At 37.6% G+C, this 18,537-nt stretch overlaps 1 protein-coding gene across 1 annotated transcript; it reads right to left on the minus strand.

Annotated features, from left to right (window-relative positions):
* Nucleotides 1-2,135: 2,135 nt before the first annotated feature.
* On the minus strand, nt 2,136-2,543 carry LOC122322532 (probable H/ACA ribonucleoprotein complex subunit 1). The gene has a single exon (XM_043215193.1). It carries the CDS (start codon nt 2,541-2,543, stop codon nt 2,136-2,138), a length of 408 nt encoding a protein of 135 aa, XP_043071128.1.
* Between the last annotated feature and the right edge of the window lie 15,994 nt (nt 2,544-18,537).

Consider the following 18,537-nt stretch of genomic DNA (forward strand, 5'->3'; position numbering starts at 1 on the left):
TCTCCGAGTGTAGGAGGTTATATTTTTATGATTTTTCCGCTTTGCCTGTATTTTGTAAGTTTCTTTTGCCATTGCTGGTGGCAGCGCTGATATTGTACAAACACACATGTACACACATAGTTATATTCATATATATATATAGACATTAGCCAATGAAGAGGAAAATCAAAAGACAAATGACAACGAGGACCTTTCAATCGGTGTACGGGATGCTTTCGCCAATTAGGTGCCTGGTCATGTGCATTGTGCATATGGCAGTGCAACGCTATACAAACATCCACACACACATGCATACACACGTTCATGTGTTCGGGGTATATCTTACATAATCAGGGCATGCACTAATTAAACACGCACACTGCAACAAAAGCGGGCAACTTCTTGCAAAGATACAGCAGCAGCAGCGGCGGCAGCGAAGAGAGCTCAACGGGTCATTTCACAATTAAGCTGCTGCAGCATTGCAGCTATGTATCCATGTATCTATAGCATTCTGTGTTACTCGAAACCGATGCCGCAATCCCCGCACCCCCGCACCCGTACCCGTACCCGTCTTCTGCCTGATGATGATGAATGAGTTAAGCGGCCGTTGCCGTTGTTATAGTGTCTGCCCATCTAATGAGATACTTTTTCTACGTTGGATTTCGAGAGCAACGAGGAGTGGAGAGTGGGGAGTGGGGAGCGGAAAGCGAGGAGCCTAGAACTCAGCGGCAAATCATGCAATGTCTCAACTCAGCTCAGCTCAGCTCATCTCATCTCATCTGAATTGCACTCTAACTATGTAATCTATGGCATGTTAGCGTCTGTGTCTTCATCTGTGTCTATCTGTGTATCTATATACACACACACACACACACACACACACATACATTTACAGCAGATGCGTGCCCAGGCACTAATTGCGTCTAATTGAATTGCAATTGACCGTGAGTTGGCGGATTTTTCATTCGTTTTTAGTCGACCGACAGTTGAGACCGACGATGAGAATGAGGATGCTTGATTAAGATTTATGCAGCTGCTTTGATTTGTGTCAACAAAGGGAAAATATTTTCAATTGATGGATACAACAGTCAGATATATTACCATGGCGCCAGTGAAGCAACGTAACAAAAACTCTACTGCGGCCAAAATTATAGTTGCAAACTCTTCTCATTTTTATCGAACAATGTACAATTAATTGTTAACTCCTGATTTTGGTTCTTTTAAATTAGTAGTTACTTAGTGCAAATCTTGAAAACTGACAGGGAAAAAAGAAGAGTAAAAAGAAGAGTTAAATTAAAGAGAAAATTCGAAATAATGTTCGTTGTCTCTTTTGGCGCAGGGGCAATAGATTAGTTTCTTTCACTTAACAATTCTCTTAAACATACAACAAAAGGAAACGCAACAATAGCAACTGCAGTGGCGGCAGGTCATTATGTGTTTAGTTTTTGCTTCCTTGCATCTCATTGCTGCAAACAAATAATTTCTTTCACCTGTCACTTTACACTTCTTGGTAACACACACCAAAACAAAACATTCTTTAATAACCATTACTATGGTTTTTTCTTTGCACTGTATTGTTTTAGGTATTATTAGAGTATTACAGTTTCTCTTTCTCTCTCTCTCTATCTCTCTCTCTCTCGCCCCTTTGAGCAACGACAAGTTATATGAACTGGTCAGACCGGCAGATACCCTCTACCTAAATTGGCCACCAGCTGGTTGTCAAACTACACAAGTCATAGAAGCATCATTTATTAAAATCGATATTTTGTTGGAGTTTCTATTTGCAGTTAAGAAAAATAAATTGATTTAAATTGATGAGGTTTTCGATGAATGCAGAGCCTTTGCAGAATATATCTCAAGTCGAAGACTTCCATGGTTGTCTGATAAAAATACTACTTAAGTTTACTTATTTTACATTTCTTCTTTGTAACCCGATTGCTGCTGCATGTTGAATTTACTTTTGTGTGGCAAACGAATGCTCATTAGCCATCGTTTTCGGACTCAAGTGCACTCAATTCGAAGAACTAACTTGATGATGTTTTTCTGCTTTTTTGGCTGCTATTGCTATCAATTTTGCTTACATTGCCGTCTACCTCGTTTTCTCAATTTCCTCTGCCCCTTCTAGCATAAGCTGTCCCGTTGCCTATGTCATCTTTTCACTTTCTACTCTCTGAACCATTGTTTTCATCATTGGTATCCTTTTTTCCACCACCTTCGCCACCTCGTCCACCACTACGACCACCTCCACGGCCTCCGCGTCCCCCGTTTCCAGCACCATCCTCTCCATCTTGACCACGTCTTTGATCTTTCATCTTTTCCTGATCGTTTTGGTTATCATTTCCATTGTTTCTGGTTCTTCCGCCTCCATCTCCACCGCGTCCCCCACGGCCACCGCCACCTTTACTCACGTCACGTCCTCCACCCATGCCACCGCGGCCACCACCACCACCACTTCCGCCGCCGCCACCACCTCCACTACCGTCTGTACCATTGTTGCCGCCTTCATTTGCCGGACCTCCACTCCCCTTTAACCGATTTTTGTTGGCATTTTTGATTCGAGACATTTCTAAAATAATTTTCATTCAAACTACTAAATTTTTAGACAGAAAACACGAACCAAAAAGATAATTTAATATAATTTTCATTCGGCTAATTAAATTATGATTCCAAATCTTTTCACTGTTCAGATTTTCTGTAGTCTATTATTATAATTCGCACTTCACTTATGATGGTTTACTAATCTTTTGATCCAGACAATCAAAATTCGGCACCACAGTTAAACGCCTTTTCTTTTCGCAAATTAACAACTTATATGCCGAAAAGTTTCGCCAACAAAGTTCGCCCGAAAAGTTGGCAAGCACCTGGTCCCTCACCTTCTGGCCAAGACAAAGTTGCTCGACGAGTGCCGCCTGGAGATGCCTTAAAGAAAATATGAAAAATCGATCGGGCCAAAAACAAAGAAAAAACAAAATACTTGCGAGATTCTCAATTTTATGTGGGGCTGTTGTTGCTGCTGCATCCCAAATTTATGTTTACAACTTGCACGCAAATATAAAAATTGTATTTTTATGACAGAGTGTGAACACTTTTTTTTTCTTTTGTTGTTTCGTTGTTGTTTTTGCCATGCAATAAAATAAAATATTGCTGCAATGTTGAGGGAGCTAGCAGTAAGTGTCACTGATATGTCAAACTAACAAAACGTAAAATGGACATAAATAAAAATCAGGCCAAACCAAACCACAGACGGAAAAAGACACAGCTCCAAACTCAGCTCCATTTTGAAGAGCAACGAGGATAAATATTTAAAGTTATCTACGAAAACTTGGCAAGTGTTCGCTGGTTGGTCGATGGGATGGGTGGTTTTGCCAACGGCTGCGTCACTGTTTCCCACTTGTTTGTCTTTGCTTAATCTTTTGATAGAAATTTGTATAGCAAAGTTGTCCATTGGACTTTGTCGCCCCAATCCATGTTGGTATTGTGTTGTGTTTGGTGTCTAAAGTTTTGTGCATTATTTTTACAATGAAGGCCAAAAACAATTGCTGAGCACACGGTGTTTTGCTTACAAGTGGGTCACCTGGCTCCAACTTTATAACAGATCAGCTCGACAGCAACATCATCATCACCGTAATCTTTACCATTATCACACTGCCTTGTCACTTCTTTGGTATGGCCTCAGATTCTCAGATAATTTACAATCATGTCCCGTGAACTCTGATCCTGATTTACACACTGTTGCTGATGCTGATGTCAGCATGTGCTTTGTTACTGTTCACACACACTCGTACCATGCCGCCCTTTGTGTCTGTTGTTATTTACAATGTGGCCAACTGGCAGCAGTAGCAGCAGCACCAGCGGCAGCGGCAGCAAATACAGTTAATTTGTTGGCCCAATTGCTTTTATGCGACACGCAAGGCGACTAGGCGTATGCGTAATAATGGCATGGTCAACCGAATTCCACATAATTAGAATAGTCACATTTAACATTTGACTCCACATACTTGGGCAATCAACTGAGAAAAGACGCGAAAATCTGCTATATAGTTGATTGTAACTAAAGTGTGACAAGAAAGTTCTATACTGTTCCAAGTACTCGAATATCTTTAAGAGCTCTTGTAGGGGTAGTTTCGTTCAAATTTGATGTGTAATTCTGCGAAATGGTTCGTAAAAAGCCCTAAATTAACTTATATTAAAAATTTTGTGTTTCTAGCTTTCATGGCATCTGTGATTGGCACGTTTATAGAGGCATATAAGGCTAAATCGACTCTGTTGCTGATGCTGATCAACAATTTATACCCATTTTTAATGGAATCAAGTGTTTATAAATTTAAAATGTTAAGCAAAAATGAAATTTATATTTTTTGTATAAAACCCTTTCTGATTGTTACTGTCTTTAAATACTCTGTGTTTTGAGCTGAGGTCTTATAGACATACATATATACGCATATGTCTTATACATATGTGATTCATTAACTTTTTGGCATTTATTTCACGCATGCATGCATGCAGCATTAAATTCGTCTTAAATTAAAAGCACTACAGCCATTAACTTTTACCAACTAGCATAATTATTTTATTTGACATTAAATATAAAATGAATTTTGGCCAATTAATCAAATACGCCATCTCTCTCACATACAAATAAATGCAGTAGCTGTTGGCGTCTGTGACTGCTACAAGTTGGCCCGGCAAAAAGCTCTGTGGAGGCTAACAGCTAACGCCCCGATGCATTTGTCAGTGAACTTTCACAAGTTGCCACTGCAAGTGGATGAAAATTTTCATTGCAATTAAATTTAGCACAAAAAGTTTCCAAAAAAAAAGGGAAATAAAAAAAACGAATGTCGTGTAACTGTCAGTGGCACAGAGAAAAGTGCTCGCCAAAATGTTGCCGTTTGCATTGCCACTTAAACACACATAAAGGCAACGCGACGACTGTCGCTTGTCACACACACACATACACAGTCAAACAAACATACACACACACACGTGTATCTGTCGGTCGGCGGCATGCAAATCGAGTCAAGTTGAATAGGCGGAAGTAGAGCAAGAAATGCGATTGCCAAATTGAGTTGAAGGTTTCGCTTGACTGTGTTTTGTTTGGCCAGCTCCTCAGTTGGCTCAGTGGCGCCCTTTGCTGTCTTATTCTGCCGCTGCCGCTGCCGTTGCAGTTGCAGCTGCAGTCAGTGCACAGGCAGTTGGCACTTTGCTGCAATTTTGTAGTTTTGATAAAATTTCGCAAGCATATTAAAAAGTTTTGCGCAACTTCGCACATGCCATACGGCCACTAGAGAGGCGGGCGTGCCACACCCCATAACCCATACACTCAAACACACTCACACACACACACACACACACACAACACATACTAGTGACAGGCAATGGTGGATGCTGTGCCAGCCACGGCTTGTTTGCTGCCAAAAAATAAAATAAAACACTAAAAAAGCAACTAGCTGCGCACTTTGCTTTGCTATTTAATTTTGCAGCTCAAAGGCTTCGCAAACTAAGTCGGCGCAGGGAGACTATTTTGCATGATGTAAACTTTTCAAGTTTGTTTACGAGTATGTGCGACAGAGACAACACAATTGAAGGTGCCCCCAAAACTATGGTTCAAAGAACAGTACGATCAGCAACAACAACTACTACTTAACTAATTAACGTGCCTTGCAAAAACAATTTTCAATATTATGCGCTTAATATTTACCGATAATGGGCATAAAATTAACTTACACCCAAATCACAAACTATAAGCTGTTATATTACAATACAATACAATATTATTTTCACAATATTGTTGTTGTTAAATATACACTCGGAATAAAAATCTCCCCGAATAATTGAAAAATATAGCAGCGAATAAAAGAGTTCTGTGTACACACTTAAAATACCCTGAAAATTAGATATATTTTTGATTTTATATTATTTATAACATATACCATGACTTAAGCACAGGAAACCGCAAATTTCTGTTCTCTGAGTGTACGGACACAGTTACAAATTTGTTTATATTTGAATAATGCCTGCCTCATATTGCAGATACATATTATTGCATTGCAGCAATTAAACTCAATTGAGTGTTGCATGCTTTTGTGCGCAATTTTAGTCAGCAGTTTATGGAAATTCAATGTAAGTGTTTGTGTGGGTACGCGAATTTAATTTTACATGCAACACATATACTCGAATGGGCTTTATTTAAAAATCAATGCGAAATCTGAATAACACTCCACACGGCTGTGCTTACAGAGATTTTTGTTTTGCTGCAAAACAGCTTTAACAGCTTTTAAAAATTGTGCAAAAGAAGCCTATGTAAATATATCTGTCTGTCTGCCTGTCTGCTTGTCTGCCTGTCTGTTTGTAAGTGACAAGCCAACAATTTGTGGTCGAATCGTTGACCTACTTGAGTGGCAGACTCTTTAAACTCTTTCCGGGTGGGCTGTCTGAAGCATATGTGTCTGCCTCTATTTAATTTGAAGGGACTGCGATTGTGCAAGGCAGATTGTTGTAATAATGGCAAAAATCGAAAAGAAAACACAATTTAAATAATGTGGCTTGATGATAACATCACTTATGTCTCAAAAACTTTTGCCAAGCGTAAACTTAAATATTGATTACTTTTAGCTTGCCGACCATTCATTTGTCAGAGAGCACCAGCTCTAGGCTAACAGCACCAAAAATATTGCCAATTCGATGTGTAAACGTTTGTTCTGCTCGCCAAATAACAACAACATACGGGACAAACAGCCTTTACGGCGGGAGCTTTGCATGACAAAAGCTAACTGCTATTAAAAAGTGCATTTTTTGGTCGGTCCATAATTTATGGCCGTATTGTGCTTATTCACGGTCTAAACCACGCACACACACACACACACATACACACAGACAACACACCAGCAAACACTCATTGTTATAGTCTGAGCCGTGTCTGCATGTGGGCCAAAGAAAAAACAAGTGAGAATGTTGTAGTCGGGCGTCACCGAGTGCAAAATACTCTGATACCAATGTCAGAGCAGCTGATAACAGGTGGCAGAGTGTGTTTTGGGCTTGGAGAAGAAATTCATCTACCATCCAAGTTTTATAACTTTTTAGAGAACAGTTCTGTTCATACTAACAGACATAATTCAATAAGCACATATGCTCCCTTACCCTCGGTGTTAGAATATAACAATTTTAGCTCCTACTCCATGGTGTATTGTTTCACTGTGGTATGGTTATGCGCTCTATTTCACACACATACACACACACACAAACACACACACACACTTTCGCGCAATAAAAATGATTGCATTGGCAGACGCTGACAGGCCGCATAGCAGCCTGCATGTGATGAATGAGTTCGAAGCTATGAAGCAGATGTGACAATTCAAATGCCAATACTCAACACACGCATACTCACAAATATATGGGAGTGCAGAGCCAAAGTTGATGTGCTAAAAAATGCATTGAGGAGAGGAATGAGTTACGATTCGACGAGGAGTTACGAGTTTTTATCGAAATTGAATTGTTGATAAGTTTCGTCAACAAAACATTCGACCAACTACATCGTACATCGTACATGGCGAACCATAAAAAATGCATGCAAAAATACTCGTTCACACAGGCATAGCCCCTCGGGCCGTAATTGATTTGTGTTGAGTGCTGGTTGAAAGGTTCCAAACATTTTGTAAAGCGATGCAATAAAAATATTTGTTCTGTTCTCATTGAAAATATAGGCACCAAAGCATCTCTGGGAGCATCGCTGATGCAATGGAATAGTTGAGACTTAAATATTTTGAAAGTAACAAAAATGATTAGTAATATAGCTTATAATATTATTAGTATAGTCAATTTAAAAATGTTATTTTCTATGAATAACTTAAATATGGGCAAAGAAGCTGTGCAAATGTTTATAAAAGGCAGAAAGGAGCTTGTACGACACCATAATGTGCATGATTCTTAATCAAAATCAGCAGACGACTCGATTTAGCCATCTATGACTGAGTCTTTATGAAAATTCCGATCGCAGAGACTATAAGAGGACGAGACTTGAAACCCTAAGTAGATCGACCTTCTTTTATATTATTTTATTTCGTTGGATTTTATTTGATCGATAACTGCCTTCATTGGAAATATCGATATATCTTGATTTCCATAATAATTAAAATCCACAATTATTTAGATATAGCAGCCTGATTAATATAAAATATGCCTTAACATATATTGATATAAATTTCATTAAGATTGTATAAAAATCACAGATTCAGACACCTAAAAACATTTTCTTATTGAACAAACTAAAATCAGCAAGCTTTCTATGTTAAATTTTAATTTAGTTCCTGGCGAACCTTAATTAAAAATCACAAGACTATTTTAAAGTTCAATTCAGGATGTATCCTAGTCGAGCGCTCCCGACTATAGCATTCTAGTTTTTATTCAACTCATTTTCCAATAATCGCATAATCTCTTATCCATTTTTTAAAGTTATGAGACAGATAAGATTCTGAGATATTTATTTAGTTCGATAATCCATTAAGCTTTGTGTGGATTCAAGCAAAAACCAACCAAGTATTATAAGTATCATTAATTTCTGGTTAGCGAAATTAATTGTTGCTCTTGCGCTCGGATATGCTGGCCAAAGCTTAACCAACCGCATACCTCTGTTTTTAGTACACCATGCAGTCCGTTGAAGAGACTGTGACCACAAACATTTGGCGATTCATTCATTTGCTTGAGCCCGGTTGAGGCGGCAACAAATGTTGCCAGCACCGAGCCGCAATTCATTTAATTTGCGGCTGCCGCACACACAAACACACACACACACACACAAATAGCAATTGACATAGTCAACTGAACTTGCCGTAACCCACATTGGAGCACGACAAATCAACATGTTGCTGACCCACAGTGCCACATCAAGTGGCAAATGCCGAACACACACGATTGCCGCCGGAGAGAGCTTCTGCGCAGTTGTTCAACTGAGAGAGGGAGAGAGAAGCGGATAGAGCAAGATATCTGTATGGATAGAATCTCCGGCTGATGATGCTGCAATTGAGTCTGGGCTGCCCCATTACTCAATACAATTTCTCAATTGCTGGGAATACGAGAATGTTGACCATAAAACGCCTAATTCTTGTATCTGCCAAATGAGCCAAAATACTGCAAGAAAACAAGGTCTTTAATTGCATAGCCGGTTGTTGATAGTGGCCAGACATTGGGGCTGTTGACTTGCACTGACAAATGGCAGGCCACTCCTTCCCCGCACACACACACACATACGTAGAGACTTTGCAGACTTTAACCCATTTGTGTTAAGTGCTCGCGACTTGAAAACCCATCATCATCATTATCATCATCATCTGCGAACAATTGGGACAAACGCAAGCCAAATGGCTTCATATAAAAATTTGTCAAATTATGCCAGAGCTTGAGAGCGTCCTGCGACGCATAGAAAGAGCCCACCTGAAGAGCCAAATTGTCTGTCAGGCATTAATCAAGGTACCAAGACCAAAAAACAGAGGTCCCCGGCAATTTATGTTGCGCAATTAATTGTGGCGCCTGTGGAATTGGGAACTGCTTTAAAGACATGACTGGCAATTTTTGTGAGCTGCAATTTACAGTATAACTCACTGGCTTCAACTTACATCAAGTGGTAAATTCCAAATAAAAAACAGCATGCTTCACAATGTTACAGCATGCAGAGTTATGCCATCCATAAAAAGCTGTTCGAAATTAATATATACACTTATCCGATACGGACTCAAATACTTGCCAAGTTAATGGCACTCTATCATAATTGTTGAACAATTCGCACGAAAAATAATTAATTAAATGTACAATGGATAGAAAATTGAATCCCTGAATGTTTGTTTTTTTGCTGTTGTTGCTGCTGCCTGTGCAAAACAATTTCTATTTATTTAGATATCTGCTTTGGCATTTAACTGGAATTGTACCGGACGAAATGGCATGGTCAAGTCTCAATCAGCTTACACACTTCGGTAGTCTTAACACGTTTGTATAATTTGTTCATAATTAGTTGGCATTTTGTCGTATTTCGTCAACTTCGTAGCTCAATTTCCCTTTGACTTGACATACAAATAAAACCCTACAGCATCCATCAGCGCGTTACATAAACATTTTCATTATATTTGTCCCAAGCTCCGTGGATCGTTGCTACGTAACTGGCTGCCGATTTTCTCCTTTTTTGTTTTTATCCTTGCGCAGGGTTGTATAATTTTGTCGTTAAGTTTGTAAGGCATTGACCGAGACGTGTCCGACAAGATGAAGTACATAAATTCTTTATCAACATATATCTTTATATTATCTATATAATTCTTTATTGTTCTGTCTGTTCGTGTGTGTGTCCGTTTCCATGCACACTATTCTTACAGCTTCCTTTTTTTTTGGCAGACAGTAGGAGTCGGTGATATCAGAATAGTATATGATACATATGACATATGATACATGGTCATCAACATATTTCACAGTTTTCAGCCTAACCTAATATATCAATGTATTGAGGCAGTAGGAGTCATATCGTACTGATCCGCTCATATCATAGATCTTTCTTTTTCGAGTCTTAAATATTACTTAGGGTCGTATTAATCATAAAAATAACACAAAAAACAATACACATTATTTAAAAATAAATGTAAGCGAGGTGACTTCCTTTTGCAAGAGTATGCAATCGTCGGCATGCAGCTTTATCTGTTTTTTTTATTCTTTTCTTTTTTTTTTTGCTATTTGCCAAAACGTTTTGTGCCCGCTTTTCCCACTTGACTTTAGCTTCCCTTTTATTTATTTGATTTTTTCCCCATTTTTTTTTCTGCTTTTTGCTTATGCACTCTTTTGGCCGTTTTGCCTTTGTCGCCGGTTATTTGCTCTAGCCTGCGTTGACAGCTCGTTGAGTTTATCCTGTCAATACTAACCCACGTTTGCACACAAACAGACTCACAGGCACACAAACAACTGCAAGGATTGCTCGCCTTTGACTAGAGGATTTGGTTTGTAATGGCTGGCACTGGCTGGTTTTGTATTGACTTTATCGCATTTGGCTGCTAGGATTGATCGATCGCCTGATTGATTAATTGACACTTTGCACATTAATTAGCCGACTGGCCGGCTGCTGGCCGAGTCAACTAAACAAATGCGACATGTGATTCACTTAAAGGTTTTAACATGACCTTGCACTTAAAGCCTGAGAATGAGCAAGTAACTGTTGCCAACTGTAGCTTTTAGCCAGCAGCATGTAAGCCATGTAATCATTATTGATGGACTATCTAAATTATGACACTTTCCTAGGCTAAACCTCCTGGGGGGAAATGGTCCAAATTTATGGCTGATTAATAAACTCATTAGAACTTTGCCTATTTCCGTACTCAGTGTTGATTAATAAACAGATTCACATGCTAAGAACTTTGCCCTGGCATTTAATTAAAAAAGTTTAGCGACTCCTAATTTATGTGATGTGATTGACACCGTCGGTCTATAGTACTGCTGCTGAGCAGACCATACTTAATGCAACATTACATAGAATATATTAACGAACTGCCACAGATTCACATCTCATTATTATTCTATTGCAAAAAGTTACTATTTTATTGCGTTTCTGTTGGCTTGCAGTCGTTTCGTCTCTATTCCTTTTCATATTCTTTTCTTGTAGCTTTTATTAGAACTTGCTTAACTTGTAACAATCATAACTGATTTTACATGTCTGGGTTTTTGTTCAAGACTTGCTTGTTGAAAACAATTCATTTAGCCGATAGAAAGCTGTTTTATTATTACTATATTTATGCTGATTTATTAGAACTTTAGTTAAAGAAAGCAAATGCAAAAGATAAGTGAGTTCAATAAAATACTTTCTTTCTATATTTTGTATATTTAATTAAAATTAAAATCCATTTCCATTTCAAGAGCATGCATCCGAATGGAAAATAAATTGTTGACTGCACTTGTTAATATTTTAATGAACAAATTTCTAGGATTCATTTGAGCGACTAACCACTTTAATTGTAACCAAATAAGTTAATGTACTTTTATAGCAGTTTATTAAAATATTTTAAAATCGAATGAATTTATGTACGAAATTAACTTGGCTTTCCCAAAATAAGAGTGCTGTAGTCGAGTGAGCTCGACTACGATATACCCTGAACCCAGTTGCTAAATACATTCAAGTTGTATTGGAAATTTTCTCTTTAAAAGTAAGAAGGTCTACAAGTGCGCTCTGCCGAGAAACACGTGTTCATACAGACGGACGGACAATCCGGCATGATTATATCGACTCGGCTGTTGACCCTGATAAAGAATAAATATATTTTCTGGGTCGGAGATGCTTCCTTCTCCCTGTTACATACATTTGCACAAAACCATTATTTTCCATTTTTAATAAGTTTAGGGTATAAATATTATTATATGCCTTTGTATACGAATGTTTTATACTATGTGAGTATGTTGATGCTTAATGTTTACCGTATTATATATTATTATGCCCAGCATTCCAAAAATTAATTTTCTTTTGTAAAATGAGTAACAATATCGAGCAGTAAATTGCAACAAAATTATGCACATTATACAAAATATGCATTATACGTATGTCTACATATTTTAGATTTCTAAATACATATTCGAGCTAAAAACTATTTAAATGGATTTTGCAAGTAATTTAATAGTTGTGGCAAACTGTACGTGCTCTGATCGGAACTAAACACATAATATTTAAATTTATTATGACTTTAACGACCATTTAACAGTTTATCAGCTAGTAAAAATAAATAATTGGCCTAATTGCCAGCAAAGGCTATTTGAAAAGCATGTATTACACATTCACTGAAAAGGTGCATACCAAATTTCCAAGCAGTAGCCAAATAAATAAAATGAATTTAATTACGAAATTTTTGTTACTTAACCTGTACACGAATTCTAATTTAAATTAGTGAAATTGGACTGAACTAAATTTAAACCATGGCCACATAAAATGGAATAATGTTACTTTAAAAATAAATTGCATATACATTAAGATAAAAATGGACTAAAGTAAGTACAGACAGAGATAAGCAAAGATAGATATAAATAAAGCAAAGATAGATATAAATAAAGCAAAGATAGATATACATTTTAAGCAAGCAATTTATATATTAATTTCAAAACTTTGTCATTTCTACGAAACTTAAACAAGTGACATCAAAAAAATAGTTATGATTATTATTGCAGGCAGTTTTTGACCTTCAAAAATGCTTTATTATTGTTCCTTTTTTGTTTTAGCTATTTTACTTTGCTCATGCACATAAATAACAAAATGGCCGTCAATTTGGTCTTATATGCACGGCCAACGAAGTTTCGACTGCCAACTGACGACATATTTCTTATTGTCGTTGTCGTTTCTTCCTTTGTTTTCTTTTAATGTGTGTGTTTTCCGTGTATAAGTTAGTGTGTGTGTGTGTCGCTGCCTTGTTGCAGTCCATGTCCTGGTTGCGACTACACATATAAATTATATTTTAATAAGAAAACAAACGAAAAATTCAATGGCGCCATAAAGCATAAAAAGACGCTGAAAAATACTTAAGCACGTGCGTGCCTTTGTCTGTGAGTGCGTGGCTTGGAAAAACAATAAGCGTGTGTTTGACGCACACACACACACGCACACACAAAAGCGAAAAGTAAACAATGAAACATTTTTGGAAACGAAACGGAAACGGGGGCATAGAAAAACGCACGCCGACGACTCGATTAAGTAGCATAAAGTGATGATAAATGCGACATTGAGCAACAATAAATTCTGCTTTTGCTCTTGTTTGTCTCTTCATTCAAGTTGCTTTTGTTGCTGTTTGCTTTTTGCTTTTTGTTTTTCGCTGTTCATGTTTTTCCTTTTTCCTTTTTTTTGACAGTGCTTGCCATTGACGTGTTTGACTTATTGATGCTGCGTGCCGGGATTAGCGAAGGGGACCAAAGCGGCGTATGAGCGACATCGAAACGAGCTAGCATATAACGCTGATTATTTGCATTTTGATGTGCTTGTGTGAGTATGTGTGTGTGTGTGTGTTTGTATGTGTGTATGTGTTTGTATGTGTGTATGTGTGTTTATATAGCCATATATCGCTTCATAGCTGTGTGTGTGCATGTTTATGTTTATATTTTCGCTGCTCATTCAATTGTTTTGTTTATGGTAATTTAAAATTCGTTGGCCAGTACCAAAAGACCGACAATCATATCGGCCTTATGACACTGCAGTAGCATTGCAGGCAGCAGCATTAAATCCGGAATTGAATTTCGATTTTCATTTAGATTTCAATGAAATCCCTCATAATCTTTATGGTTTGAATACATCAGTTTTTGGTCAGCACCATTAGAAAATTGAAACAGCTCATGGATTTCAGCTCAAGGCCATGATTTGATCGAGCGTCAACCCTCCCACTCTCCATTTCCCTTCGACATTCGTGCCACTCTTGCGCTGCATTTGAGGCACTTTTGCAGCTTTATTGCACGCAATGTTTTCGCTTTCGAATTCGCTCAACGCAAAAGTTTTCCACTTAAAAGAAAAAAATGAAAAGAAAAAAAAACCGTAAAGTTGCATTAACGCTTGCCAACAGGCCCGAAGTTGGCAATTGGAAGCATTGCAAAATTTGTTGTTTGCCTTTTTATTTTGCTCGCAATGCCCCATTTGCTTTGTGGGCTGCCGCAAGCTGTGCCACATGCCACACGCCCAGCTTCGCTGCGGGACTGAGCTGAAGATTACTTTGGTTTACATTGTGCAACATTTGCGCTTTATGCATAGAAATCTCCAAGGCTGCTGACGACTGCCGTGCCACAAGCCGCTTGCAGCTTACAGCTTGCAACTTGCAGCCTTCAGGTTTCAGTTATGTCCGATGATTGAGAATTGAGGAGCAGGCTTATTGAATAACACACAATTGTTCTTATTAGGAATGTCAGTACTACAATCGAGTTGCTTGCTCAATTAAACAGGAGCTTGACGGGCAGACAATTGCTTAATTGCAGCTTAAGCTCAATTTTGCCCCTGGACCTCCTCGGGCACCTGTCCCTGTCCCTGTGCGCCCTTTATTCTTCGCCTGAATGGTTGAGCGGCCAACTGGTCAATTGGTTCACTAACTGCTACCTGTTTACTGTTCTCGACATACATACTGTTCTCTTGGCCAGCATTCAGCTTACAGTCATTGCTTGTAATGACTGGAATTTGTGGCTTGCCCGATATGAGCTGATTGTTCCTAGCACATGAAGCTAACTGCTTAGTTACCTGCCAGCCTGCCTGCATAGATAAACGGCAGGCACTCCACTAAAAACAAAGCCCATGAGCTGAAGCTGGCAGTAAACACGAATAACTAAGCGATTCGAAATCCTATATGTAGCCGAAGGGTTTAAGTGCTGCTTAGATGCACTTTTTTTTTGCCCAGCTCTATTTGTCAGCCGCAAATAAAGCTGATAATAGTACAAATATTGTATAAGGACAGCCACAGTAGCAACAACATCAACTTAAACGAGCTTTGATCATTTCAATTATAGTACACACGTAGTTTGTAAACTAAAGTAAAATTCTATATTACAATTTGAGAAAACCGATGATTGATTCCTAATACAAAACTGCAAGTGGCAAAACATAATGTATTTCTCTTTTTTCCAATGTATTTTTTTTTAAATGCGTTAATTAATTTTTATCTTTTTACTTCAACAAACCATCGCATATATACAGACAATACATGTATTATTGTACACTAAATGATATTTGTTTGACATGTGATGTGGTCATTAAATGCAATTCTATATATTCCGAAAAACATTGGGCGAAACCGAAATTCACCCTGAAAACTAGAAAGTGTTTCGTGTTTATAATAATAATTTCTATTAATGGATATTTTTGAAGCCAACACTCATTAACTTTTACGATGTGATAACTTTTAGTGGAGAACAGTTTGTAATCCGAAGTAATCTTTAGGAGATCATAGATGCAAATGTATCCCATTATCATCTTTACAATTGAGCACTTCAATCTAGAAACTCAAGCAGACCAAGGATGCTGAGCCGCTACTTTATGAGATTCTGCCTTCAGGCGATTGTTAATAGCTGTACAAATATTTTGAATATGTGTAATTTTTCCATTCCACACCACACCAATCGTTTTAGTCCAAATCACAATTGTTGTGTGAATACATATTTGTGTGGACGCAGCGGTTTAAAAGCACGCCCCTGGGTGCCATTTAATTACTACAAATAATTTCATTAGCCCAAGCAGCCGTTTGTGCAGCCCTTTGAGTATTGGCTTCGCATTCGCATTCGCATTTAGGTTTTCCAATTAGCTCAATGGCAGCCATTTGCTGAATTAATTGTCAACGTTTATGAACTACCCGTTCAGCATTTTGCATGCATATATATATATATATAAATACATATATATATAAATATATATATACATATGTGTGTGTGCTTATGGGAATGCACGTGGCATGTTTACGCTTGTCAAACACTGCACAACAAATACAATCACAACACTAAAAGAATTGTAAATAAATAGCATGTAATAACAACAACTCGAACAATTGAACCTCAAATATTTTGATAAAATTATCACAATGAATATTGAAAAAACATTTAGAGCATAAAAAAATGGGATTGCATTGATTTTTACATAATGTTTATTTCAGATTTCCTGTATTAGTGTAAATATTTATGTGGCTTTTCAATTGTTTACCATCGAAAACAGGTCACTTCAGTTGCAAGGTGTTTATTAATGTTATATCTGCGGTCACAAATAAAAAGAGTTAAATTCAGGCTGAGCCATAATTAGCTTTAAAAATACTTTATAAATTTAAAATTTTGCTCATTTCTGTCGAATTGAATCCTTGGAGAAAATCTGAACATCTATTTAACTCTTGTTAGTCAAAAGCTCTTTTTGTTATTTCATCAATTTCAAAGAATTAAAATGCAGTTCAAATACTTTACAATTGTATAACACAAAGAAATCATAACCAGAAGTGATATATTGTTTGTTCGTTGAAAAACTATTTTTCTTCTTGTTGTGCTTGTATTCACATTGTATGACAACATTAATTCCAAATGCCATCAAACTCATTGGTAGTCATGTTTTGCACCAGTCCGATGAAAGAATGTTGCATAAACTCTAGGCTTATGTCATATTATTTAATTGTCTGCAGTTGAGCCAGCGTCGATAAATCAATTACCGAACATTCACTTGCAGATTATGAAGACTGTTTTTTTTTTGCCATCACTTGCAGATACAGATGCCACAGCAGCTGCTGGAGTCGGTGGGAATAATTGAGAATGCACATCATGATTAATGAATGCAATTAAAAGTGGGCAAGTGAAAGACAATTAATAAATACGATTGAGTCAAGCGATTGCCATGAAAATCAAACTTGGAAAGTTTGCTAGAAATTATAAACGAGGATTAGTGCAGAATGCGAATTGCTGCTTCTGGTATAGTTTTTTTTTTGCCATATTCACAATAAATAACAACGCTGTTTCTAAATAACCACTCAAGTTGTGGAGTGAGATATCGATTTTCGATTGTCGATACTTCGATTTCATCTTTAATCCTACTATAACAAAAGTAAATTCAATTTTGTTGCCAGTGGCAACCACTACTATGACAATAACAAAAGTGATAATCCTATTGAGGTTTGTTGCTGCTCTTTAATTGGCATCACACCACGCCTATACTCACACATACACACTCACACACACAGACATACACATACATAGCCAAACAAAAGAGGCATTACTTTTCATGTTTTGTGGTGGCTGCGTTTTGAGGGACCATTACTCACAACGCAGAGCATGCCATAACGATGTCAGTTGAGCGTTATAAGGGACGAGAGTGTGTGTGTGTGAATAGAGGGAGGGGTGGGGTGAGGATAATAAACTATTTGCTGGAATTTTGGCACGCAAAGTTTTTGGGCTGTTGTATTAATTGTCAAACAAGCGACTAAAGTTGCCTGAAAAGTTTTCATCTCTTACATCGAATTTAAGTGCCTTCTCAACTTAAAGTCTGATTTGCTGATTAGCCATTTATAAATTTACTTACCCGAATTACGAAATTCCAATTAAGATGCGCGTTGATAAGGCATCGAATTTCAATAATCAAGTTTCCAACCGATTGCATCCTAAATAAGTATTATTGTGAGTGCCGTTCTGGGTATGTGTTTTCTGTGTGTAAATTCAGTTGCTAAATATATATTTGGGATCGTTGTCAAAGCATAAGTTCATTTGAGTGAACTAAGAATTGGTATCCAATAAGTGTATTTTTTTTGGAATGTTTCGGCAACCACAACTACTAAAAGTCTGAATAGTTTGCTTATTGCAATTAAAAGCAATTATGCTCGTTGTCCTGGAAACCACAAACTCATTAGCTCGGTGTACCAAAACCACAATGCAGCAAATCGCTTAGCCACAATAACAAAAATAACAACAAGAGCAAATCTCTGCAATAGGTTACAAATACATATACATGTTGTATTATGGTTGGTATATGGGTGTGGCACGGCTATTTGCATATTTGGGATTGGCAGGCGTTGAAAATCTATCGTCTTTCAAATTGCAAAACTTGACTCACTTTCCATGCAAAGC

The sequence above is a fragment of the Drosophila grimshawi genome, unplaced genomic scaffold (assembly GCF_018153295.1).
Source record: "Drosophila grimshawi isolate 15287-2541.00 unplaced genomic scaffold, ASM1815329v1 contig_311, whole genome shotgun sequence".
In the NCBI taxonomy this organism is placed as follows: Eukaryota; Metazoa; Arthropoda; class Insecta; order Diptera; family Drosophilidae; genus Drosophila; species Drosophila grimshawi.

Bases quoted from the DNA above. Each gene is read 5' to 3' on its own strand.
- LOC122322532 (XM_043215193.1), bottom strand. From the start codon at position 2,543: ATGTCTCGAATCAAAAATGCCAACAAAAATCGGTTAAAGGGGAGTGGA.